The sequence below is a fragment of the Psammomys obesus genome, unplaced genomic scaffold (genome assembly GCF_907164565.1).
Source record: "Psammomys obesus unplaced genomic scaffold, mPsaObe1.curated_primary_1811, whole genome shotgun sequence".
In the NCBI taxonomy this organism is placed as follows: Eukaryota; Metazoa; Chordata; class Mammalia; order Rodentia; family Muridae; genus Psammomys; species Psammomys obesus.
Window position 1 is genome coordinate 10,433,520 of NW_026585504.1, and position 27,784 is coordinate 10,461,303.

The 27,784-nt window shown below is 42.0% G+C and overlaps 1 protein-coding gene across 1 annotated transcript in view; it reads left to right on the plus strand.

Annotated features, from left to right (window-relative positions):
- Positions 1-337: 337 nt before the first annotated feature.
- Positions 338-27,784, plus strand: part of Secisbp2l (SECIS binding protein 2 like) — a 48,123-nt gene continuing 20,676 nt past the window's right edge. The window contains exons 1-11 of the mRNA XM_055620093.1: positions 338-535; positions 8,500-8,678; positions 9,948-10,272; positions 11,777-11,912; positions 15,162-15,364; positions 15,635-15,659; positions 15,981-16,096; positions 23,460-23,594; positions 25,560-25,640; positions 26,287-26,454; positions 26,592-26,733. Of these exons, the coding sequence (XP_055476068.1) occupies positions 512-535; positions 8,500-8,678; positions 9,948-10,272; positions 11,777-11,912; positions 15,162-15,364; positions 15,635-15,659; positions 15,981-16,096; positions 23,460-23,594; positions 25,560-25,640; positions 26,287-26,454; positions 26,592-26,733 (1,534 nt within the window). The 5' untranslated portion in view covers positions 338-511. The remainder of the gene's footprint in view (positions 536-8,499; positions 8,679-9,947; positions 10,273-11,776; positions 11,913-15,161; positions 15,365-15,634; positions 15,660-15,980; positions 16,097-23,459; positions 23,595-25,559; positions 25,641-26,286; positions 26,455-26,591; positions 26,734-27,784) is intronic.

Genomic DNA, 27,784 nt, shown 5'->3' on the forward strand with positions numbered 1-27,784 from the left:
GGTCTAGTGAGCAGCTACAAGCTTTTCCAACATCCCTAGTTGGTTTTGGCTCCTGAAGAATTTCTGAGGTCCCGGCAAACTGAACACCGGCGCCCCGGGTTCGAGGCGGCCCAACTCACCTAGTTAAACCACGCTGGGAGGAGTGTAGCTTGGGACACCCACCTAGGCAGTGCCCTTGGCCTTGGCCGCCCGCCAGCTCCCCCAGTTCCGGTCGCTCCCTGCCAGTCCCCGCCTCCCCCTCCCCGCCCCCCGCGCGCCTCCATTTCCTACTGCGCCTCGGTCCTTTCGGCCCCGCTCGGCTTCCGTCCCAGATGATCCCTCCCCGGGGCGGCCGCCGCCGCCTCCACCGCCGCGAGCTGGAGCCGCCTCCCCGGCCAGTGGCGTAGCCGAGTCGGCGTCGGGCCGGCGGTACGGAGCGGACGGAGTCCGGCGGGACCGAGCGGGGGGCCATGGCGAAAGCGGCCCGCGGCGCTGCGCACACCGACTAGAGCCGGCGCCCGTCGCCGGCGCCATGGACCGAGCGCCGGCCGAGCAGGTACGCGAGCTCCCCGGCTGCCCCCGGGCCTCCGGGCCGGCCGGGCCGCCTCCGCTGGAAGGCCGGGAGAGGTGGACCGCGGCCGGTCCGTGCTCGGCGGCGACCAGCGTCGCCCTTGTTAACGTTCTGGAGTGTATTCCTTTTTGTGAAGAGGCTACCGTGGTTTCCCCTTGCTTTCCTACCTAGTTATTTTGCAAATAACTATCCTTTTTGAAAACGGAGCGAGAGTTCATTTTGAGCCCATTTTCGTATGCGCACAGTAGTTCCATCAGTGCCCTCTTGAGTCTTTGATTGCATCGAATTCTTGCTGGAAGTGCCGGGAGGAAGAGCTAATGACAGTGTGAAAAATAACTTAAGAGAATAATGTCATGCTTCCTCCTCCCCCTCCCCCCAGCGTTTTACAGCTTCTCTGGAAACGACTTAATTTGATTGAGTCTAATTTTTGTTCACTGCCGAGTCTCCTCTCCCAGGGCCTTGGTCAGTCAGTGACATAATTGAAGGGAGAAGGAACACGGATGACTTACTTGCCTGTTAGTTTTGCGAATAGTTAATTAACTCGAACAAACGACAAGCCATCTCCCAAGTTCCTGTATATGCCTGTGTGTAGTTAATGACAGTTTTGATTTTGAATTGCCCTCTTTTCAATTTTTTTCCCCCTAGATCTTTTAGGGGCGATCTTCCTGCCTCAGCACTTTGCACAGAGCCTTGCCACACAGACTTTAATTTAAACGGAACGAAAAGCTTCATGCGAATACAAGTCTTTTTTTTTTTTCATTAAGGAGTGCAAATTACCGAAGGAAAAATTGATGCTGGACGTCTTGGTAAATACACACTTTGCTGTGGCCCAGAGTATTCTGTTACAGCTTGTAGCAAATTTAGTTAAAACGTTATTTGTGAAAATAATTCTGAAAAAAAAAAAAAATCAAACCTTGACAAAGGAAAAGGACATTTCCTTGCATGTGCGTCTGTAATGAAAGGGTGGGACGTTTTGGTCCTTCATGGACACTCAGGAACCAGTAATGCATGCGTGTACTAACAGCGCCTTTCATCTTAGAGGAAATGTAATTACCTATTTAGGTGGCAACATTTAGCATAGCTCTCTGCGTGTGATTATCCTAAGAGCAACTGTACCAGACTATTTAGAGAGTCGCCTCCTCTGTCATCCGTCAAACTCCACCATCTCCTAAAACCCTTGGAAGTCCAAGAGCTAGAAGAAAGCCATGTGGAAGTATTTTACATCGAAGGTGATTTGTTTCCCTCCAGTACCTCTTGCTTCAGCCTGGCCTGCAGTGGGAGAAGGACTAAACAGTATTTAGATAGGTAAAGAGCCCTCAAGAAGTATTTGTGGTATGTGCCAAATTCCTACCCCCCCCCCAATGTTTTGGTTTGGCTTATAGTCAGAATTTCCGAAAATGCCCAGAGCTTTAACTGTTGTAGTGCCTAGCAGTTCACGTAAGTTAGTTTTTTTTCATAATTGTACGCATAGACTTGTTGCATTTCGAGTTAACCTAATTAATAAATCCTTGGAGGACTGCACAAGGGTAACTTAAATCTAAACTTTTGTATCTGAAGGCATTAATGCCATATTTATAATTCATCGTTCACATAAGCTCTCTTTATGAAAAGATATGTCTTGTCCATGTGTATAAGGAGGAAGTCATTGTTGCTCTAGTGCTAGATGGATAGCCCTCACTGAGTTCATCTTACAGCCAGAAGCGCCTCTCAGGTGTGTCCTCTTTTACCAGGTGTATCAGCTCAAAATAAATAGCTCAAATGTTAACTGCCAGAGTCACGAGGTAAATTTACTTGTATAGTGTGGATGTAGAGGTCAGAGGTCAAGCAAAATTGGGCAGGTATTGTCCTCAGTTACTCTTTACCTTACTTTTGTGACACAGAGCTCACTGATGGAGCTAGACTGGCTGGCCAGCAAGCCCCAGGGTCCTCCTGCCTCTCCCTGGCAGCTCTGGGATTACAGGGCCCTACCTCTGCACTGGCTTTTTCACTGGGTGCTAAATTCAAGTCTTTGTGCTCCCACAGGAACTTTACTGATCTGCCTGCCTCCATGGCCTCTCCTTGCTCAGTAATACTAATGATGATGATAATAAAGCTGTGTAAAGGGATGTGAGGAATGAATTATGAATTTCATTTGTTTATAGAGATTCAGGGTCTGTTTTTAGGAAACCTAGGACTGTTTTGGAATTTTTAAATAAATAATGAGCGTGGAAGTGACAGGACCCTGAGGTTCACAGGCTGTTTTATAGTGTCCCAGTACTCTAAAGTCATCTTAACTTCAGTGCATTCGGTACAGTCTTCTAGAAGGATCTACAGAAATCACTGATTATTCTCCTCTTTCATTCCTAGAAACACAAGTGCACTGAATGCCTGGCACTTGGTGTAGTTTTGTCACAAATAAGAATGTAAAACTGGGCTGCTGAGGTGGTTCAGTGGGTAAAAGCAGTTGCCACCAAGTCTGCAGACCTGGAACCTGGGGAGAAAGGAAAGAACAGTTCCCGAAAGCCTCCTAGCCACATTTCCATATACACACCACACATGCACGTGAACAGATACAAAATTGTGTTAACTGTGTGTAGCGACACTCCAAACTCAGCGCATAGCCAGTTTTCCGCATCTGCGTGCTCCACCTCTCAGACAAGCAGCTGGGTCAGCAGTACTTTGCGGGAAAAGTTGAGTCTGTACTAAACATGTGCAGGCTTGTGTCCTCGTGCCCTAACCAGCACAGCATAGGAGCTACTTACGTAGCCCTTGGATTTGGTAACTGCTGTAAGTAGCGGAGAGACAGATACACAGCACACATGTGCCTGCCCTGTCTGTAAGTACCACGCTAACTCCAGACCTGCGCATCCGTGGAACCCGCCTTGGGCAGTGAGGGACAACTGTAATGTAAGTGTTCCGATAAAACCTTTGTTTTCCGGTCACACAACTGACATTTTCACGGGAAGTTAACAGACGTACTGTATTTTTAGAATAATACTCTTAATCAGAGAGTGTGTTCATTTAGAGAAAACATTTGGAGATTTAAAAAGATATTTCAAGCCCTTATGTCAAAAACAAAACAAAACAAAACAAAAACCAAAATGACAATTCATTAGAAAAATATTAGCTAAATACCAAAGGTCAAAAACAGACAAAAAATAGGATGATAGGTTATTAGAAAAGCGTAACCACATTATCACCTGTAAAACTATGAGGCATGACTGCAGTTGTGTTCTGACACAGAAGTGTAGTCATTAATACTCTGTGTTATGTAGTTTAAAAGGAAATAAATTATCCATCCAAGGCAAGACGTTGGGGGAAAAACTTATGTAAACCAAGAAAGAAAATGAGTGTAAAAGCAGAAATTGATGTTAGATACTATGAAAATTAATATTACATGTTAAAGGGTGCTTTTTTTTTTTTTTTTAATAAAACACCATCAAGTTGTATAGACAGTAGTAGTCCCGTGGAAAAGTGTGTGGGTTGGGAGGTCAGTGGGCTCTACTGTGTAAACCCCTGCCCGTTTCCTTGGTGTCCTCTGAAGTCTTGAACACTGACGCTTGCTGCAGTTTTTCTTGGCAAGCGGTTCACTCTTAGACAGCGGAGCCAGCAGGTGTCCGAGGCTTCATTCATCCTCCCCTAGCACTTGGTTTATCTGTACATGAGGTGTGAGAAGCCCTTAGTGGTTGATGCATTTCCACCTTAACATGGGGTGTGGAGGTTCCATTGTCTCTTCCTGTGGGTGTGTGGTACATGCTCTGAAGTTTCTCTGTGGGAGAATGGCTCATTATGTTCTACTTCAGTTTTGACTTTAGGTGGGTGTCACTTTTCTGTCGCTTAATCTGGGAGATTATTTGCATTCTCTCTGAGGCTTCTCTGAGGAGTTGAGCTTGCATTCTCTGCTGCTGTGTGCTTCTGAGTGCTCTCTGCCTGTGTTCCTTGCCTGCCTTGGTACAGTGCCTTTGGAGCTCCTGACCGTGTGGTTGTCATCTAGGCCCCTGTGGTCCCACTGAACTACTTAAGGATGCTCTGATAGCATCCTTGCCTTTCTAGATTATTTGTATAACTGACATTTTATTATTGACATTTGCTTTAATAGGTACAACAATAAAAATAAGTGAAATGCATAAGTGTTTTAACAGGTAGAATTAGATTTTTCATTGATTTAGGAAATTCTGAAATAATGTGTAAAAGATAATTTTACCACTGATCTTGGTGTTTGAAGCAGACAGAAATGTAAGAATGGTTATACAGTCATTGTAGTTCACACTTTATATCTTTTATTACTTTTCTTATGTATATGAGTGTTTTGGCTGCATGTACGTCTGTGCACATATGCATGCCTGGTGCCTGTAGGGACCAGAAGAGGGCATCGGACACCCTAAAACTGGAGTTACAGACAGTTGTGAAGCTCTGTGTAGTTGAACCTGGGTCCTCTGGAAGGGCAGCCGGTGCTCTCAACTGCTGACCGTGTCTGCATCCCCTACTTGCATTTTCCTTACAGTAAGATAACAGTTCACTTCTGTAAAATTTATTTTTCTCACAATGCAGGTAATAAGGGGTTGGAGAGATGGCTCAGTGGTTAAGAGAGCATAGGACTCCTCAGTGCACCCAAGTTCAACTCCCAGCACCCACATAGGGTGGCACACAACCACCTTAAACTCCAGCTCCACAGAACTCTACCCCTCTTGCTGCACATAACCACAAATAGTCATACATACATATGTATGACTGAAAAGGAAAGAAACCTTTAAATACATGTATGTAAGTCTATAGATCATTATCTTGATGTAGTGGGGCAAACCTATGAGAGAATGAGGCAGGAGGATCATGAGTTCAAGGCTAGTTTGCGAATAGTGAGACACTTTTTAAAAATAGCAATAAAAATTAGTGACTAAAACATGGACATTCAAGTTGAGGAATAATATGTCAAGTAACTAGTCTAAATTTTCAATATTGTCAAAGACACTTTTCTTTGATTTTTATTAAAAATTTACATTTTGACATTGGATTTTAAAGCATTGTTTGCCTTCAGCATTGCTTTTTGGGCTGTTTGTTTAGATGTATGGCAGATCTTTGAAGGCTCCAAAGTCACATGTTCGGAGAACATGTAAAGCTGGAACTGTAGGGGAAGCTGTCGGTCTGTTCCTTCTGGTGCCGTCTTCTGCCTGTGCATCTGCTGACTACAGCGGTTTCTCTTTTTCTTTGCTAAAAAACAAAGGGTTATTTCAATGTTTGTGACCTTCTTTGTTGAACTTTAGTATCTAACACTGCTTAGAGCAGAAACCAGTACGAGCCTTAGTCTTCAGAGATGCATTCATGTGTGCGTCTCTTCACGTGTGCATGTGTGTGCCTGAACGCCTGTGTGCACACAGCAGCTTAAGTAGCCAGACATTCTGAACAAGTTACCTGGGGTCATAACATGTTTATACAAAGTACAAATTAGCCGTGGGTAAAGTTTGTTGCAACTTTGATCTGCACAAGAATTTGAATTTGTTACCAAAGTAGTTGCTTTGGGTTTTTGTTTGTTTGTTTGCTTGTTTTAAGATTTACTTATTTATTATGTATACAGTGTTCTGCCTGCACGTACACCTGCAGGCTAAAAGAGGGCACCAGACCTCATTATAGATGGTTGTGAGCCACCATGTGGTTGCTGGGAATTAAACTCAGGACCTCTGGAAGAGCAGCCAGTGCTCTTAACCTCTGAGCCTTCTCTCCAGCTGCTGGCTGCTTTGTGGTTGATGACTTTGTTGTTGGTTTTTGTAGGGGGCACAGAAGAGGAGTCAGGAAAGCTTTTTATAGTGAGTTACTATGACTCCTTTCTTCATTATAGACTCTTCTGTGTACTCATAGTCCTTGCTTTATGAAACACTAATAAACATTAGTCCAAATTCTTACAGCTCTTCCATGTTGAGGACTCTGATCTTTCAAGGTTATCCAAAAAGTTACATCTTAGTGTAATTAGGATCGGATTACTCCTTTTTGTGTGTATACATATAAACTTTGTAGCATGAGTTTTCATAATCTGCACTGTTGTTGGAAGTCAGTTTCTTTTTCTGAGTAAGAAGTCATCTGTTGGTATGTTGTATATCAGTGTTTAGCTTTAATGGGTGGCTGGGTGAAAATGGCCATCTCTCTAACACTTGCCGGTATTTGGCCTGAGTTGTATCTCAGGAAACCATCCGTAGCTCTCATAGTCACAAGATGTATGTGTTCTTGCTCCTTCAGGGTTGGTTAGTGGTGTGAATGCAGACTCCATGTGCAGTGGGGCAGGTTGGGAGGAGGGGTGGGGTTGGTACTGCTGTGGCTGCAATCTTCCCACTGTAACAGGACTTTCTCAGATGTGCCCCGGACAGTTTATGGGTCATTTGGATTTTCTAAGTAACTCCTTGCCTTCACATTTTCATGCATTTATTATTTCTTTTATAATTAAAGAGACCTATTTTTTTTTGTGGGACCTTTTATCAAACGTCACCTTAATGAATTTAGTAAGAACATTTAGTAGTCGTCATTAGGACTATTATTTTCTTAAGGTAATTGTTTTGAGTGGTTGAAATGTTGTCTTGCATTTCACCAACCTTGTTTTATTAGAAAAGTGTTTAGTATTTTTTAGTTTGTAAATTTACATAGTTAACATTCTGACTTTAAAAAAATATACCATAGATTTTTGTTGTTGTTTGTTTTTGAGGCATTCTTTAACCCAGGTTGGCATTGAATTCTGTAGCAGAGGTCAGATGATTTTGAACTCATGATCCCCCTGATTTTCTACCTCTCAAGTGCTGGGATTCCAAATGTGTACCACCTTGCCCAATTCATGTGGTGCTAGGAACTGAACCTAAGGCTTCACGCCTGCTAGGTAAGTACTCTGCCAACTGAACTAGACTTCCAGTCTCTCCCAATCTCCTCCCCCCCTTTTTTTTGGGGGGGAGACAGGGTCTTGTTATATCCTGGGCTGATTGGAACTCACTAGTTTTCCCAGGCTGGTCTCAGGCTCATGGCAATCCTCCTGCTCCAGTCTTATGAGGGCTAGGAATAAAGGTATGAGCCCCTGTACCCACCTCCTGTAGCCATTATGTTTTAAAAACTTAAATTTGTTAAATAAAACTTGTAGAAAATTGCTGAAATCAATGAATAACTTGGTAACAAGTTGAATGGCTTTTAAGTTCCTCTAATTAAGATACAGAACTTTTCAGGGACCCCTGAGTCTCCAGGTTCCTCTACGCAGTCACAGCTCCATTCTCTCTAAGAGTGTGTTTCTGTCTGGATAGTTATGGAGCTTATTTTCTTAATATTTTTCCCCGTTTATATTTTTCCAGAGTAGAGTTTTATAGGCTTTTAACTGTCTAGAACTGTATTACAGGAAAGATACACAGGAACCAAGGAGACTAAGATGGAAGTCCACGTTAGGGTCACATTGGTGTGTTCTGCTGTCTACTGGGAAAAGTTACTCTCCAAAGTTACTCTTAATTTTTTCTCCTCCAAGTTTAACTATTAAACATGATTTTCCTCTTATGTTTTTGACTCATCTTAGCCATTTCTCTTCATTGTAATTTAATGATATGGAACTTAATTTCCTGCAGTGGGCAGAAATAGACTACTTTTTCAACTACTCAAAGAAATGTAATTTTTTTCAGAACTTGAGCTGAATGACTTAGCCCCCTTACAAAATTAGCAAGAAATACAGTTCTGTCCAAAGAGCTAGATTTCTTACTACTATTTTATTTTTCGATCTGAGGTGTGAGTTTCTTATACTCTTGATTATTTTAGCAGCTCGATTGCATAAGAAATGATTTCACTGCAGTGTTGACTTTTGAGAGGCCCTTTCTTGTTTTATTGGTTGTTTGCTTACTTCAAATTGATGTTGTTCCTTCCACCTGTGCTGTGGGTATTGTTTGTAGAGACTCTTTATAAGTGCCAAGTTTGCATGCGCTGTTCATTTGTAACCCATGCTTTCTGTTTTCTCTCTGAAGAATGTCAAGCTTTCCGCTGAAGTAGAGCCATTTATCCCTCAGAAGAAGAATCTGGAAGCCTTTGTGCTCCCTATGGCTCTCCCAAGTGATGATGGAAGTGTTTCTGCTGTCGAGCCAACTCCAGTCCCCAGTTACCTGATTACCTGTTACCCGTTTGTTCAGGAGAGCCAGCCCAACAGGTAATTTCTTCATTCTTTATTGGTGGGGGTATAGAACTTGGCAAAGTACATTAGTCTTTTTCTTCTGCAGCTTTCAAACTTTAATTACTTATTTGTGTTTTGTAAGAGGAAGTAAACTATGCGGAAATTTGAAAGCTGTCAACATGTATTATTTTCTTATTCTTTCTAAGATGAAATGGATTTTTTTTCTGAGTACGTCAATGAAATATATTGACGTATAGTGAGCCAAGGCATATGTACAACGTAAACCATTTTTTGAGATTAGGTACTTAATCTCATGACTGCCAGGATGGAGTCTGGCACTAGAAGAAAACATGAGGGACAGACGTTGAGGTGTCATAGTTGGTGAGTATGCACATCTGCTGGTTTTCCTAATCTGGCAAACTTCCAGCAGCTCAGATAGCATGAGCCTGGTGGCACCTAGAGTAGGACGTGTGATTGTCGCAGTGTGCTTGCTGACCCTTGCAGCCATCTGATAGGACTCTCACTGCTGCACTTTATTGATTGACACATAGATGCACTTTCAGCCCGTTTCCAGTTATGCCACATACAGGAAACTGCATTTCTCGGCACCGTGGAATAAATGGTTGAAGCTCCATGGCTTTGTGCCTCTGCACAATCGTCTGTGGGCCAAAGCACTTCCACATGTCCACAGCCCCTTGTGGCACACATAATTCTGGATGTGTGATTCGTGAGGCCACCAGACGACCCTGTGAAAAAGTCCTAGTCCAAGGGCAGCGTCTTGCTGGTGTTCTGTAGGAACTGAATACAGGACAAAGGTATCAGGGAAGTCTTCTTCCTAAAATTTTTGGACATGGAGCTTTAGTTGCCAAGGAGAGAAGCCAGGATAAGACCTGAGTTGGCTAAATGCTTAGGGTAAGGAAAGGTGTTGGGGGCCTCTATGTAAGGATCATAATACCCACAAGCATAGTTGTGGGCATGCTCACAGACTGTGAGCTGTAGACGGGAGCTAGGGGTTTCTCTTTTAGGCAAACAGATCTTGAAGAGCTTGAGCGCAGGTTTGCAAACAGTAAAGGGATGTGGAATGCACAAGCTCGCAGGCTGGATTCCTTTATACTCTCAGGCCCATTGTTACTACACGTGCAGGTCATCTCTAGTGACAGCAAAGAAACTTGGTGATATTAGGTTAGCCCTTCCCTAGAATTATTGTGAAGGCACTGTTCTGTATGTCTTTACTGTTGGTTCTGCTTTAACTATTACTCTTAGACTCATCAATAGATTTTCTTTCTGTTTTGTTTTGTTTTGCAGACAATTTCCTTTATATAATAATGATATACGATGGCAGCAGCCCAGCCCAAGCCCTACTGGACCCTACCTTGCCTACCCCATTATATCTGCTCAGCCACCTGTTTCCGCAGAGTACACCTATTACCAGCTGATGCCGGCCCCCTGTGCCCAAGTTATGGGCTTCTATCACCCTTTCCCTGCACCTTACTCCAGCACCTTCCAGGCTGCAAACACTGTCAATGCCATAACCGCAGAATGCACAGAGCGTCCAAATCAGCTGGGGCAGGCCTTCCCGTTGTCAAGTCATCGGAGCAGGAATGGCAATAGAGGGCCAGTAGTGCCAAAAGTGAGTGGCCACTTTCTTTGTGTGTGGTTTTTAAATAAAATATTTCTGTTGTTAATGCTAGTAAAAGTAATTTACTACTGTACCCATTGGCCTTTAATGCTTAATTTGCTGCAAGTAGTCATCATTTATAGAAAGTATTATAGGCATATTATTTTAAAAACAATTTTTTCTTGTGATAGTCATTGTCCCTCACTCTTGATTGATAATGTAATTTCAAGTCATCTTCATGATCATTCAGAGAGTTTTGCATAAACATAATGTACAATTATTTTTAAGTTATTTTAGCTTAGTTCTAAAATTGCACAGTGGCAATGCCAACATTTAAATGGATCATGTGGTTGAATGTTAATGTACCTCAAGCTGTTCCAGTCTTGTGAAATCAGCAGGAGAATGAAAAATAACCTTAGTGGTTCCTCAGATCCCTCCAACCTCAATGTCTATCTTCTGAATTGTTAGTAGGAACAGCAGTTGTAAAACACAAATAAGTGACGAAGCCACTTCTGTGCAAGGCCAGCACTTGGCTTAGGTTTTAGATAGATAGATAGATACATACATACACACACACACACACACACACACACACACGATGTAAAGTTAATCCTGGCTGCTCTTCCACTGAGGGCTTATCCTGAAGCTCTAAGAAAAGCGTGTCTATAATCAGTGAGTGCTGTTGCACTTGTGGAAGACATTTCTCTGCTGTTACGACCATTGAGAACTGTCACTCCCTCCAGAGTCTGTTAGTTAATTTCCTCAGTAAAAAAGGCTTCACTGCCTTTTCACATAATTTTTAAAAATTAAAAACAAGTAGCAGAAATTATTTTGAAAAATATTTGACTTGGAAACATTGTGGGTCAAGGGTACTCTTCTTTGGTACTGCCAAGAATGAAAGGAAATAGGTACTAAAAAGCAAGATAGTAGTATATAATTGGGTGTTGAAAGAAAGAGATTTCTCAGAATGCCTTCCCAGCAGTTTCAGAAATTTGAAGTTAAATTCAGAGTACTAGTGTGTAAATTACTATTGAGGAATAATACTCTCATTTTGTAAAAACTGAAGAAAGAAATCAGCTTTTAAATATGTTTTTGTTTAGACTCCAAGACAGAAATATTTTGCTCATCTTTCTTATGAGCCTAAATTTAGTATTAGGGTTAACTTTTTATGCTTTTATTACCTTTTAAAGTAAAAATGTATAACCCTTCATGTGGCAGTATTAACACCTTGTTAATTGTAAATAACTGATTTAAAAAAAAATGTAAGTGAAAGCTAAAATGAACTCAGATTTTACTAATCATAGTGTTACTGGTTATCTAGAAATACGTGTAAATGTGCATACGGCACACTGCTTAGTCTCTGAGGCTTTCAGTGATGAATTCCACAAACCAGCTAAGAACCACTGATTTATGGCGTACATTTAGGCCTTTTGTAATGGATGTGCAGTTTATGCTTAATATATTCACTCATTCACTGCTTTTTTTTTCTTTTTCTTTTGTGTGTGTTTAAACTTAGCCACAGCTTTTACAACAACATATAAAAAACAAAAGACCACAGGTGAAAAACGTGGCCACTCAAAAAGAAACAAATGCAGCAGGTCCTGATAGCCGATCAAAAATTGTGCTTCTGGTAGATGCTTCACAGCAAACTGGTAAGGCGATGGTCAGTCTGTCTGTCTGTTTGTTTGTTCTCACATGTGTGGGTAAATGTCAATGTACAGGCTCAAAGCTGACGCTGAGTGTCCTCGTTGCTTTTCTCCCTATGTTGAGTCAGGGCTCTCACTGAATCTGGACCTCACTGTTTTGCCTAGTCTGTCTGTCTGTCTTATGTTGGGAATTCTGTCTCTGCTTTGTGAACTCAAGACCAGCTCAGCTGCATACTGAGACCCTGTCTCCAAGAATATTGTAAGGATTAGAGAGATGGCTCAGTGCTGAAGAATGCTTGCTGCTCACCCAGCAGCCATGCCAGGTTATCTCACAACCTCCTGTAACTCCAAGTCCATGGAATCTGATACCTCTGGTCTCTATGAACACCTGCACTTACAGGCACATTCCTCCCCCACCACATTAAAAATAGACATAAATTAAAAAAAAACTTTGTAAATATCATAATGAAACTCATTCTTACATATAAGTGATTTATGCTTATAAAATTTTATTTTTAATTATTTTTAATTTTTTTTCATAAAATCTTTTTAAAAAAGACTATCACATACAAGAAAATCCCCCAAACAGGGTCTGGACTAAAGTGAGTAAGGTGGCTCATTGCTTTCCATTATCCAGACTTTTCTGTTGGCCATTTAGTCATATGACCTTTTACATGAGCAGAAAGAGGATCTGGGAATGAGTTAAAAGCCATCTTGCTGATGTCCTGGTGCTATGTAGTTTATAGGGCCTAAAGCAGTGGGTTTGATAGGCTGACATGCCTGGACTAGTTATGAGGAGCCTTGTGTTCCGGAGCTGTTCCTCCTCATAGTGACCCATTCCTACATCCCTTTGCAAAACCCTAGCAAGGTTCTTAAAAGTACTGTCTGAGCTGTGCGTGATGGCACATGCTTTTTTGTTGTTGTTGAGACAAGTTTTTTTTGTGTAGTCCTGACTGTCCTGGAACTCACTCTGTAGACCAGGCTAGCTTCAAACAGTCTGCCTCCCAAGAGCCAGTGTTAAAGGCAAGGGCCGCTATGCTCGGCTTTTTCTTTTTTGGTTGGTGGGAGAGCACTTTGTTTTAAATCCCAGCACCAGAGAGACTGGCATTTGGATCTCTGAGTGTGAGCTTAGCCTGGTCTACAGAGTGAGTTTCAGGACAGCCAGGGCTGTGTAGAGAGACCCAGTCTCAAAGAAAGAAAAAAAAGAAAAGAAAAGACTGTCTATACTTTGTTACTTAAATCATCAAAAGGATAGCCTCCTGAAACCTAAGCATTGGAGGCGTAATTTGAGTAGATTGTATATGCTAGCAGCATTTTCAGTCCTTAGTTTGTTTTTAAGTAAGAGATAAAAATGATTCCGTTTTATAGATGTAGTTTTTTTTTCCACTTGTAGCAGATTTTTACTTTTGAACCTACTTGTATTACTATGTAATAAGAATTTAAGCTGGCTAGAATTAAAAAAAAAAAAAAAAAGAACCGCAAGATGGCTCAGCAAGCAAAGGTATTTGTTGTCACACTGGACAACCTGAGTTCTATAGGCAGAACCTACATCATAGGTGAACAGAACCAGTTATCACAAGTTGTGTTCACCCCTCTACTGGCACCATGACCCTCATGCCGTGCATACACATATAACATAAAATTTTAAGATGTAAAAACAAACAAAACCCCCCAAAACCCCACTGTCTAGATACAAGGTAATATGCAGACATTAGCTGTGTCCTGTATGTTACAGTTGGAGAAGTAGTGTTTGTGTGTGTGAGAATCAGCGCATCCTTATTCTACTCTTGGAATGTGGGTTGCTTTAACTACTTTCATTATCAAGTTTGAATCTGTGAGTCCTGAAAGTCTCAGGACTCAGGACATTTGCCTTACAGAAACTTCCGTGTACACACATGTAAGTCAAGAGTCTCAGACTGTTAGCTTTCATTGAGTTCCTTCTTTGACAGTTTTATGTGCACGATTGAATTATTATGCACCCCCTCTCCAATCAACATTGGGTTGTTTGTTTTGTGATAGTCTCTCAGTGTAGCACTACATAGCCTGGAACTCAGCTGTAGAGAGCAGCCTGGCCTTGAACTCACGGAGGTCCTCCTGACTCTGCCTCCTGAGTACTAGAATTAAAGCTGTACACCATCTTAGCTGGCCAGCAGTGTTGTTTTTAATAGCAAAACAACCAGGGTGTGCTGGGAGTGGTAGAAAGGATAACTACATTGGGATATCCATGCAAAAGCTGTCTGTACTACAGTAGCATGTTGCAGTTCTTTTAAAAGTGTGGTCTAATAATGTTTGTTATTAGCCTATAATTATTACAGTGGTATATCTCACCTGCTATCATAATCAATAAAAGACAGAGACACCTGATAGATTTTAGAATAGCCTTATCTTTCCTGGGACAGGGCAGATATTAACCCTCTAAACTACCTTTATCTCCCAGCCCCATCCCAGGCTCCCTCCCACTCAGAATTTCATAAATACTTGCTTATTCTTCATCTGGGCCGCTTCCTCCATCCTTGCTGGCCATGTTCTTCTTTCCATGCTAACCATGGCCACTCTCCTTCCTTCTTCCTTCTCTTCCTGTTTCTTTCTCTCATGATCCTTCTGTCCTCAAAGCCCTTGAACGTTAGTCTTGCCTACCTCCTTCTGCCCTGCCTACGTATAGGCCTTTTAATTAGCCAATCAGGAATAATTGGGGAAATTCCTTCTCATCACATGCTTACAGGAGATAGGTCAACATTATAACAATATCCATGGCGGGATGGTAGCCAGATCTCAAGGAACTGAAATCAGCATTTGAAAACACAGTTGGACTTTTCCTCCACAATAGCATTAATTAATTGCTCCATACAACGGAATTTGAAACTAATGTTGAGGAAGCAGGGAACGAGGTGATATTTCAGTAATACAGTTAAAAGCTGTAAAAGTAGATGTTTCTGTTTCAGAAATGGAGACATCCATGGAAAAATCTGTAGAGGAGAGTAAGTGAAACTGAACAGTGAGGAGTGATGGAGAGGGAGGATGGTACACTGGTGAGCATGTGTGGTGGCTTTAGATTTCAGTGTTCTATGATACACAGATTTTACTTTCCTGATGGCTCCGTGTTTCAAGTTATTGGGAGCATTTTAAATGATCTTTTCAAAGAGTCACATGTTCGTTTACAAACTGTCATTTTAATTTTCTTAGAACCTTAATAGTTGAACAAGAATGTATAAACTTGGTCATCACAGAGAATTGTCCACTTGCCTTGCCTTGTAGATTTCCCGTCAGACATTGCTAACAAGTCTCTCTCAGAGAGCACAGCCACAATGCTCTGGAAAGCCAAAGGCCGGAGGAGAAGAGCGTCCCACCCAGCTGCAGAATCCTCCAGTGAGCAGGGGGCCAGTGAGGCGGACATTGACAGCGACAGTGGCTACTGCAGCCCCAAGCACCACAACCAGCCTGCGGCAGGGGCCACGAGCGTGCGTAATACCCAGCTGCTTTGCTGTGTTTGTTTGCTTGTTAGTCTTGCTGTTAGTACTTTGTGTCCTTTGCTGAAGCTGAGGTATTTTGTTTCTTCTTTTTTAAGCAAGTCTTTATAGCCATAGTACTTTACTATTGAAAATATGAAGCACTATTTTAAGTTAGTAATAAGTATATTTAACACTAGGTTAAGTTATGAAACATTTGCAAAGAGGTCATGTTGACTCTTCATTAGAAAGTAATCATCCTTTTTGTTTCATGTTTTTTAGCATTCGGAATCATCTGGCTGTACAGGTACTTATTTTTTAAAGTTTGTGTTTTTGTATTTTCTCCTTTGTCCATTTCAAGTTTTCCTTTTAAGTGTGGAGCTTACCAGTGTTATAAGAAAAACTGTAAGTCTCCAGTGATTCAAGTTCATTGAAAATCACGTATACTTTTACCAGACATGTTGAGAAAATGTGATGTAGGTCGTTTTGCAGCGTGATATTTGTGTTAAGAATGCGTATACCACTTTAAACTTACAGAAAAATTCTGTCTGTAGTGACTCAGCTGTTTAGAATTTGGACTCCTTTATCAGCAAATCTTATCTTTAATATCTTTACATGTTTGATACAGGTGGTGTAAACTGGCCCAAAGTAACTTGCCAGGCAACTCAGAAAAGACCTTGGATGGAAAAAAACCAGGCATTTTCTAGAGGTGGAAGGCAAACTGAACAAAGAAATAATTCACAGGTACTTTGAATGAAGTTGGAAATAGGTGCAAGGTGAATAAATTAAATTTATCATAATAATGGTATAGCCATTAGGAATCACAGTATCCCTGTTTTAAAAGTACATAAAGTCACCTAAATGTGAACTGCTGTGGGCTGTCAATAAAGCATGGGGACCTGAGCTAAGATCCCAGCATCTTCTTAGACTTCTGTGGTGCAACAGTGTGCATCTATATAACCGCAGAGCTGGGGAGGCAGCCTGCTTGGCCAAACCGGTGAGCTTCAGGTTCAGAGAGAGGCTGTGTCTCACATAATGAGGTAGAGAGATACAGAGGAAGGTACACACACATGATTGTATACTTGGCATGCATGCCCAAGACCAGTGAGAGACCCCGTTTAAAAAAAAAATGTGGTTGCCTTCTGAGAAAGGACACCTAAGGTTGTCATCTGAGGATTCACACACACATGTACATGCATGAGGCGCACACATGCATGCACATCACACACATACACAGGAAGTTCTCATATCTATAACTTCTTAAATGCCTTAGCCAGTAAGCATAAATAATGAAAAGGCAGTGTGTTGAGTGAACATGGTGAGAATACATGTGTAAATGCCACCATGTTTTTACTTTGTGTCTGGGTGAGTATGTCATAATTTTAGAAAAGGGTACTCTGCCTCCTTTTTCCCTGCTGTGTTGGTTTCCTTCTCCATCAAAACCTAGACCCTCTTCTCTTAAGGATGGCTGTTTGAGCTTAAGGACTACAGGCTGGTCTGCAGATTCGTAAAGATGCAGCGGCTGTGAGGTTGACGAGGCTTGCAGGATAAGAGTCAGTCTCTGCACCTGGCTTGCTAGCAAACACCTTGCCTGTTGAACCACCTCTTCAGTGGATATTTTGATGTGGCTCACTAACACTCTGCTATCCAGGTGCCATTGTCACATTGCTGGTTACCTGTTGCCACAGTGTGGCAGTCGCCTAACAGTCATGCAGAGTGGGCTCAGCTCTGCACCAACAGTGACTGTATCTTCATGTGTTACTTGGCTGTCCAAATCAAGTTGGAGTTGTTTGTTAGACATTATTTTTCCTTTTCATTTTAGATAGACTTCCTGGATTTCTTACGACTAGTTAAGGAATTAAAGCTGCCATATAAATATGAATGGACCAAAAGAAAGAGCCAGATAATGGGCTGTGAATACTAAGTGCTGCCTGCTCTTGGCCTCCCTGAGATGGACACTTCAGATAACTTCTTGACAGTTCTTAAGCTCCCAAGAAAACAGGAATATTGCCCCTTCCCTGTGATTCTTGCAGTCAGGCCATTTTTGTTCCAGGCTTTTGAGGCTTTAGCTTTATTTGATGATAAAGGTTAAACACAACCTACACGATGTTTACTGATTTTTTCTGTGGAATATGTAACTGTCTGCCTTGCCAAGTTCCTCCTCTGGTTTTTGTTGTTGTTGTTTGTCTGTTTTGTATCTGTGTCCATTCAAGGAATGACCCTGAGATGAAGAACATTCTAAGTGCTTTATCTCTGCCTAATAATTGGTGAGAAAAAAAAGAAGCCAAGCATTGAGTTTATTTATTTATTTTTTTGGGTGGGGGGGCTTGCCCTAATGTTGAGGCTAGTCTGGCACTTGCCCCGCAGCCACGGAGCAAATTAACACGTTGCTCCGAATGTGTCATCTTCCTGCCTCAGTGTCCCAAGTGTTGCTGTGTTCACTCTACCTAGCAGGTTGGTTATTTTGTGTGTTTCTTCATTTCTAAAGCATTAGAGGCAGATTTTGAGAGTGTATCATTCTGTCTACTACTGATGTTTTCTTGTCCTAACACTTTCCTTAACTATATACTTGATTTTTTTTCTAAGTGCCAACTTTTTTTAAGTCAAAACATATGCCCCTTTGCAACTTCTACTTGTTTTTTAGGCTTTAAAGGCTTTTAGAAGATAAATCCTACAGAAAATATTAATCTTCATTTATTTATACTAGTTCTTTGTGTGTGTGTGTATATGTGTGTGTGTAGGTCAGCAAAAAGCTTCAGAGTTAGTGCTCTTCTTCCACTTTCAAGTGGGTTCCAGGGGTCAAACGCAGGTCAACCAGGCTCCACTGCAAGCAAGCACCTTTACCTGCTGGATCTGTCACTGGTCCTTTTGCTACTTTTTATAGTACAATGTTTTGAGATTTGTTTTTACTAACACTTAGCTTTGATGCATGGTAACACATGGTGGTCTAGATTTTCAAAGTAGCAAACAGTTTTGCTCACTGCAGGACTGGAGAGATGGCAGAGTGGGTCATAGCACTTGCTGTTCTGACTTGAGCTGTAAGTCTCCAGCACCTATATAGATCATCAGGCATGGACATGTCTACCTCTAATCCTGACACATCTGGGCAGAAACAAGACTGCTGCAGCTTGCCGGTCACCAGTCTGGCTCCGGGGTCACTGAGAGGCTGTTTAAGGGGTAAGACTGAGCGTATGGAGCAGGACATCCAACGACTCTCTGTAACCTCTGTCTGCAGAGACACGTGCATCTATGCAGACAAATGTGTGCATATGCTACACATTTAAAAATACAAGAAGAGAAAGGAAGCCACCTATAGAAGGCCAGAGAGACCTAGGGGTCATATTCAGCTTGAATCCCACCAGGCCAGACTAGCTGGCCAGCATGCCCAGACTTCCTCCTGCCTCTGCATTCCCCAAAGGGATTAGAAGTGTGGGCCACCACACCTGGCCTTTAAAAACAGAGTCTGACGATCAAACCCAGGTCCTCATGCAAAGGCAAGACCGATACTGCCTGAGCGCTTCCCACAGCCCCAGGCCCCGCCTCTTAGACGGTCCACACCTTTTAGTGCCACCAAAGCCTTCAGGAATCAAGTTCTAAACAGGGTCACTTGAGGAGACAACATCCAAAACAATCAACAGGATGATTAGATTTTCAAAAGGTTTAATGTAGTTGGACATCTCCATGTTTTTGAGTCACTTGTTTTTCCTTTTCTGTGAACATGTCTGATTATGTCTTTACTTACTTTCTGACGCTTGATCTATTTCTTCATACTTGATTTAGCTTGATTTATCTCAATCTAAATTGAGTCTAGGAGGCCTTAAAGCCTACTACCTTAGCCTCTGAGGAACTGGGGTCACAAGTATGCCATCATATCCAGCTTGAATCTTGATCTCTTCCCTGTCTTCTTTCCCCCTGTCTCCTTTTATTCCTCTGTTTTATTCATTGTACCTGCTTCTCTCTTGAGCAGAGCCCCACTCTAGCCCTGTCTAACCTGGAATTTCCTATGTAGATCAGGCTGTCTGAATTTGAGGTGAACCTGCTTCTGCTTCCTGAATACTAGGCTGTTTCTGGCTTGTGTGCTTTTCTAGCAACAGACTTTCTTAGAAGGATTGATGGAGGCCCTTAGTTATCATGAGGTTATTCTGTTCAGAGGCTGTTGGAATGTTTGGTTTTCATGAATCTTATCGAAACTGTTAATTTGGAAGTTTTAGGTTACTGGCTGTGTGTGTGTGTATGTGTGTGTAGCCTTAACTGGCTTGAAACTCACTATCTAGACAAGACTAGCCTAGAACTCACAGAGATCTGCCTGCTTCTGCCTCCTTAGTGCTGGAATTACAGGTGTAGTCATCATGCCTGGCAGTCCTGGTACTTTTTATTTCTATATTTAAGAATCAAGTTGCATTTATTTTTTATAATACAAAATAAGTAATTTTGACACCATTAATACATATATACTCAGTGGTTCACAGCAGCAAGCATGAAAATAGGCCAGGTGTAAGTCTGTGGGTGTGTTTGATTTCAGAAGCATATGTCCTTACTTTGTCTCCATGGCTGCCTCACATTGTTCACTGTTAGGATTTTGAGGTAGGTATCTAAGAACTACCTTAGATGGAGAGGAACTTCTCATGTCTTTTGTCTTTTTAATTTCTTCTGAGGGGCATATAATGTCAGCTGACACAGGTTTCTTAAAAGACTGTTAATATCCAGAGGTGTCAAAGTCAGCTTTGCCATGGTCCAGGAAGAAAAACTGAGTCAGGTGTATGTCTGGTTGACAGTGGGTGGGGCCAGTCAGACTCTTGACTGACAGTTCTTTTTCTATACCAAAACTTATTCTATTTGGGAGTGGCTACTACGAACTCAGAAATATTTTTCCTTGGGTTTGAGTCCCATACCTCCAGACTTCCGGCCTGGTGCTTTACCAACTGAGCCACCTAAGGCTTCTGGTCTCCTGTTGCTAAAGCCACTCTTTAGCTAATCTCTTTATTGTTTAATAACCGGTGGTCTTAATTAGACTGACAAAGAGCTCCTCCTTTGTTTACCCAGAGATTTTTTCTGGTGTTTACCAGCTCAGTGCAGCAATCTCTGTCCTCACTCTGAGGCTGGCCCAACCAGAGCTGATTGCTTGGGGCTGTGAAGCTGCTGGTAGAAGCTAGAGGCCTGTTAACCCTTTGTGAACCAAAGAGAAAAGGAGAGGAAAGGAATAGGTCTCACACACACATATTCACTCAAAAGATGGATGAAACACGAAATTTCAACCAACAAATTCTCACAAGCTTACATATGATGATGCTGATTTCAACTGGAATCTCCTCTGCAAAAACTGAAGCAAGTTCAGGCCGCCCTCAAGGAAAACCTCTTTTCTGACCAGCTGTTATGGCTGTTTCCATAGTATCAGCCCCTATGTACACATAGACAAATGATCAGACATACAGACCTGTACATATTCATACATATTCAATGGATGATACAAAGGAGCTCCTTACATACAGACAATTAACATACAACCGTGTAACATGTACAAAACCAGGCAGATGGATACATTTACATGCAAACACCTATCTTTATACATATTTACATACTTAAAACTCATGGATGAAGCAAATTCCAGCAGGCCTCAATCAACGTTTAGTGTCTGGTTATAGTTTTCTACTTTTGAGACAAAACTCTATGTCAAAAAAGGAATTATCTCAGTTAAAAAGGTAATTAATCACAAAAACGGATTAAAAAATGCAACAGGTTACATGTTTGTTTTTATTTAAACTAAACATTTCTTCTCTATGTATCCATTACATAAGTTCATAGTGAGTTCAGAATGACAAAGGTTGACAAGGCCTAAAGGTTAACAGGGTCCAGAAGGTTACAAGTATATGTATACACACACACACCCACACACACACCCACACACACACTATATATATATTTATATTTATATATTTATATTTATTTTGTTGGGGTTTTGTTTGTTTGTTTGTTTATTTGTTTTAATTAGGACTGACCTAATTTTCCAGTTCTCTCTTAGTTTATAGTGAGTTCAGGGCAATAATTTTATTTGTCTTTCACTCCAAGAAACAAAATAAATTTAGAATGACTGTTAAAAACTAAAAAGAAGAAGAAGCAGGGGGACAACTGATATATTCTCTTCGAGAGGTTTATTAGGGGGTATGGAGGAAGTGGGTAGCAGGGCACGGTGGGGAAAGAGAGGGAAAGGGGGGGGATGGGGCCTCCCAGAGAAAGAGAAAGAGAAGAGTAAGAGAGAGACCATGTGTCCTATCGGCCCTTTTAAGGGGCACGATAACCACACCTTCCAGGTGTGTTCACCTGGCTGGCTGGCGACACCTGATGACATCATCATGGGTTGCTAGGTAACCCAGAAGCAGGTTGTGTTCCAAAATACTAACAATGACAGTATTTTATGCCATAAGCTGACAAGGTTACTTACAACGAAACAGTTTATATTTATTGACATTAAGGTTTGTATTTAATGTAGACATTTCCTGGTAATCCCATTATTTTCTGGGTTCATGGGAAGTTCAGGCCAACTTGCCTGTATTTATGGTGCGTACCAGGATTCATGGTTCTATCTTCAGAGTGAAAGATTATCTGAAGCCACAAATCTGCCTCAGCTGTAAACTTTCTACTAACTTTTTAAACTTTTACTTCCAGAATAGTTTTAATCAAGTCAGAAATTCTGTAAAGCTGTTATCAGGAATACGGAGATGATTGTTCATCTGAACAGCAGTGTATCTTCATAAAGATCTCATAGGAAGTTTGCTTAATCAGAGTGGCAGTTCACACCATGCTGGATTTTTGAGAGATATAACAGCACAGAAAGAAGGAGTACGAGAGCAGAGGCAGGAAGCAATTCTGGGGGTGCATCATGGTAACCTTGCAAAATACTGGACTACCTTCCAGAAAGCCCACAAGCCTACTGAACTTCCCTGATTCAGTGACTCTTGGCAAGAGATGAAAAGTATCTTCAGGTTCTTAGAATACATGCTTTTTCTCTGCCTCTGACAGTGAAACGTTTTTCAGACTTATTAGTAAGATCTCTTGATCTGTTGGGCTACTATAAAAAAGTGTCAGAGAGTTGGTGCTATGAATAGAAAGATATAGAAGACCAAGGTCAGGTACAGGAAGATTGGCTGTCTAGTGAAGAATTGTCTGCCAAAGGCCTGCTTCTTGGTTCTCATTCTCACTGTTGCCCTTAAGTGAAAGAGTGGCTGAGAGTTGTCTGGATCCCTTTTATAGCTTCATAAATCCCATCCATGATGCTCTGCTCTCTTGACCTAATCACTTCCCAAAATCCATCTCCCAGGGCTTAGGATCTCAACACCTGAATTTTGGGAGATACAAACAGCTCCTGCAACAGGGAAATAACACTTTATATTATTAAATGAAGTTCCATTTCCTTTAACCTTTCTTCTTCTTTTTGTTTTTTTGGTTTTTGTTTTCGTTTTTTTTGTGGTGGTGGTGTCTCTTTATTTAATTTCTGACTGATGTTCTTGCCTCTCTTCGTATTGCATCTCTGGTTGGCCCCGACGGTACGGTCCTGTCTCTCTCTCTGTACTGCTGATGTCATAGGTCTCTGCCACTTTTCCTCTCCAGCCCATTTCCTTGAAGGCAGGCCTCTTACTAAATAACTTTCTCTAGAGAGGCTTTTTAGCCCAGGCTGGCCAAGGATAACCTTGAGGTTTTGGTCCTCCTACCTGTACTTGTTTGTGTAATCTTTTCAGGGTTGGCTCTCCTCTGCTCAGCTGGTTCCCTGGAGATGTTTCAAGGTGATTGGATTTCCTAGCCCCTCACACTCACGACCGTGTAACGAATACTCTGTTGTATTGTGGGCATAGCCCGGCAGTGGGGCTGTTCACGCCTGCAGGACTGAGCTTGTCGTCAGACTTTGGCTCGTGTGAATAAAGCTGATAAAAACGTCCAGCTTCTTGGGAGATGGGTGTACACTGCAGTGGTCACATTTGTTTTTGCCCTGTCTCATCAGAAGCCTTGCCTGTTGGAAATAAAGTTATGTGCTCCATGTGTTTCTATGCACGCTTTCTGTACCTCAGTGAACACTTACTTGAGAATAATATTTTCTTTCCCCGGGGCTACTTAGGTTGGATTCAGATGCCGAGGACACAGTACTTCCTCAGAAAGAAGACAGAATTTGCAGAAGAGACAAGACAATAAACACTTAAACTCCACTCACTCTCATAGAAGTGACCCAAACTCTGAGTCTTTATATTTTGAGGTAAATTTTCAAATTATATTTGTAAACTATTCTAAAATAAGTCTTTGTTAAGAAGTTAATTTGTGGGTCTGGAGAGATGGCTCAGAGCACTGGCTGCTCTTCCAAAGGTCCTGGGTTCAATTCCCAGCAACCACATGGTGGCTCACAACTATCTATAATGATACCTGGTGCCCTCTTCTGGCCTGCATGTGTATATGCAGGAAGAACACTATAAATAATAAAGAAAAATCTTTTTTAAAAAATAAATTAATTTGCTATGTTATAAGTAAGTATTGTATTTTCATGTCTTAACATGTTATTCTGTTAGATTATTGATGACATACTGGCTCATTTTTTTTTAACTTTTTATTGATTCTTTGAATTTTACATTATGCACCCCAATCCCAGTCATCTCCCTATCCCTTCGTATCTGCCCTCTGCCTTTGCAACCTCCCCCCTCAAAAAAAAAAAAATAAGTTAGAAAAAAATTTTCATTGTGGAAGCTGTAGTGTGTCACACAGTATAGCCTTTTTGTCCACATAGCTTTACTTGCAAACGTGCATTACAATGTTTCATTGTTCTGGTTTGAGGCCTTCGGCCTCTGCTACTCTATCATTGCTGGATCCTCACTGAGGCTCTTCTCAGACATTGTGTTGTTGCTCTGTGGCCTGGAGATCCTGCAGCTTTGGATCTGTAGGACCAATCCTTCATAGGGGCCAGCAGATCATAGAGGAGGTAGATGTTGCGCTAGGCCTGGATCTGAGCCTGGGAGGTCGCTGAGTTGGTCAGCCTGCCAGCTCTCAAGACCATGTTTCTTTGTTTACTGTGTGTGTGGTTCCTGCCTGTGGGCATGTGGAAGCCAGAGGACACCCTCAGGTTGTGGCCCTCATACCATCCACCTTGACTTTTGACAAAATATCCCTCATTGGCCAGGAGCTGTGTGATAAGTGAGGCGGGCTTGCTGTGAGCCTCGTGACTCTGCCTTCACTTCCTCAGTGCTGGGGTCTCTGCCTGCCACTGTGCAGCTGCTTTCCAAAGGTAGCACTTTCCCGTGCAAGCCATCCCCCAGCTTTCAACCTACTCAACTTAGTGTTTCCCCTATTCACAGAAACGGGGGCTTTGGGCATAATTGACTGAATTGACCAGTTTTTCTTTCCAACACTTGTGGATTTTGTACATGTTGAACATTTTCGTATTTGATAAAATGTTACTTCTACTCCTTCCTTTTAACAAAAGTTAATCTTAATCTCAGAGAATAGTTTAATTATAAATATAACAATTTAATTATAGGCCACGTATATGGTTATTTCCATAAAATCAGAAGGATATTGACTAAGAAATTGATTTGAATAATAACATTTTAAACATTATTCTCCAAATTAAATGTAATAGGGAATGGAATACATTTTTTTAAAAATGAGTTCTAAACTATTTAAAATCTTCTCCAAATTATTTGAGTGTGATAAAATCGATTTTAATTCTTTTTAGTTACTTGCCCATCTTAGGATAGAATTAGTGTAAAATGAAAAAGTGGTTACAGAAATCTAAAGGATGAATGGATGTGGGTATGACTTCATACATGAATAAAAAATAGATTTAGCATGGGAGAAATGAAATCTTTTTAAGGCTGATTTAAAATAGCTCAACAGTAGGGCGCAAACATTATTCCCTGCCTCTCAGAACTGTCAGATGGGATAAGAAGTCTCTATACTGGCAGGTTGCTCACTGATAGAGTAGTTCCCTAGAATAAGGCCCTGCGTTCGATCCCCAGCAAACACACATGGGCGTGTGCGCACACACACACACACACACACACACACACGTTCACACATGCAGATATGTGTGTATACGCATATACACAGCAGGTATGCACACGTGCACACCCCGCACACACACAGCATGTACCCCATGTAGACGTGGGCACATCCTCACACACCCCTTTGTTGGATTAACCAGAGCATCTTCACTGACATGAAACTATTTCAGGATGAAGATGGGTTTCAAGAACCAAGTGAGAATGGAAATTCTAAAGATGAGAATATTCAACAGAAACTTTCTTCAAAAGTAGTAAGTAACTCCTTCAAAATTATAAGAACAGTAGCACACCTTTCAGCTTGCACTCTGTGGGAAAAAGGACGGGGCGGCACGGTAGGCGGGGACAGTGGGCTCAGTGCTGACTTCCCGCACCTCTACAATTTTTGCAGCAGTTGTATTTACTCTGGGTGTGTTTGTGAGTGGTTGGGTGCACAGTGTACTTGAGGAAGACAGGACAGAGGACAACTTGCAGGAGTTGGTTCTCTCTGTCCACGTGTCACAGGGACCAGGGTTTCAGTCTTGGCAGCAGACTACTGTCCCTGTTGAGCCTTAACGTCTTTTTCCTAAACAAAAGTAGTTTTGTGAAAATCCACAGTTGTTGTTAGATGAGAAAACCGTAAGTACTGTCATACAATGTGCAATTGAGAAATACATAGATTTTAGTATGTTTTTATATATATATCCTAGAAATCTGGAAATCTCCAGATGGGCATCACCTGTTGTTTTCAGCTTTTGTCCCTTTGTCACCCCTTCTAAAATGGTTCTGCTCACCCTCTTATGGATGACTCCATGCACTCTGAGTCCTTCTGTAATGAGAACTGGCCTCACTCTGCACTGGCTTTCATTATGGTTTGACTTCTGTGAAATGATGACCAGCTGTGTTTCTCCCATTTCATAGTTGGATGACTTGCCTGAAAACTCACCCATCAATATAGTTCAGACTCCAATTCCCATCACCACCTCAGTTCCTAAGCGAGCCAAGAGTCAGAAGAAGAAAGCATTAGCTGCAGCCCTTGCCACAGCACAGGAATACTCAGAAATAAGTATGGAGCAAAAAAAATTGCAGGTATAAGTCATTTTCTGCACAGTTGTGATTGTCTGCTGGCCTTGGTGGGATGAACAGGAGTGCCAAGTATAATTGTAATTTGTCAGACTTTCCCAGTCATAAAAAAATGAATCAGTCCTTTCTTGTCCACCTTTTAGGAAGCTTTATCAAAAGCAGCTGGAAAGAAGAATAAAACTCCTGTGCAGCTAGATTTAGGGGATATGCTAGCTGCTCTGGAGAAGCAACAGCAAGCCATGAAAGCACGCCAGATCACCAACACCAGACCACTTGCATACCCAGGTGACTCCCTAGTGTGAGTGGGTTGCAGCCTGTACTCATTCTCTCTCTCTCTCTCTGCACTCGATCATGAGTGGCTGTGCATGCCGCTCACACGTGATAATGTCAGAGGACAGCTTTCAGGCGTCAGTCTCTTTCCAGCATGAGCTCTGGATCGGCTGAACTCAGGTCATCAGGCTTGTAGTACAGACACTCTTGAGCCAGTTTCCTGGTTCTGTCCTCTTTTTTTTTTTTTTTTTTCCCTTGTTCTTCAAAGGTTAAAATAAAATCACAGGGTAGTTTGGCTGTGTTAACTATGAAAGTATCCAATTAAATGACAAATTTTGGTGGTGTCAGGTGTGTGTGAGTGAGACACTGATGTAGCTTCCCACTGAAACTGTTCCTGTTTTAACCAAGTGTCAGGTTTAGAACTCAGTGTTTGAGCCCTCTGCTTTTCTTTAAGAAGAAGGGGACAGCATAAAGGAGGTAAGGGCACCGATTAAAAGGACTAGTGCTGAGAAGCAGCATTTTTGGTCTGTTCCGTTCCCAAATTGTCCTGGTCCCAGGATTGTTGCAGAACTGGTGAAAAGACAGGAATGTGTGACTGTGTCTGTGCAGAGGGCTGAACTCTGGAGCCGTTCCTTCAGTTAGTGGAGACCTTTGCTGTGAGTAACTTGGTAGAGGTGACAGTGACTGCAGAGCTGAAGCTGCTGCCGTGGGAGGAGTGGTAGCCCCCCCCCCCCCCCCCCCCCGGGTCCAGTGGAGGAAGTGTGGCCCTTGAGCTCACAGCTGGCCCTGGAGTCAAGCGGGGAGATTGGGAGCCCGCCTCAGGCCAGCGTAGTGATGGTACCTACTTCAAGGTTGTGTGGGGAATAAATGAGGTGCTAGATGTAAAGTGCTTAGAAAACTGGGTTATAATCACTCCGCAAACCAACGAGTGTTGTGGTGAACAAGTGTTTTTACGTGTTAACTTAGGACCATTACAACTTGGTTGGGATTTTGTTGTTATTATTGCTGTTTTTATTTTTGAAACAGGGCTAAAGTAATCCCTCTGCCTTAGCTTCCTAAATGCTGA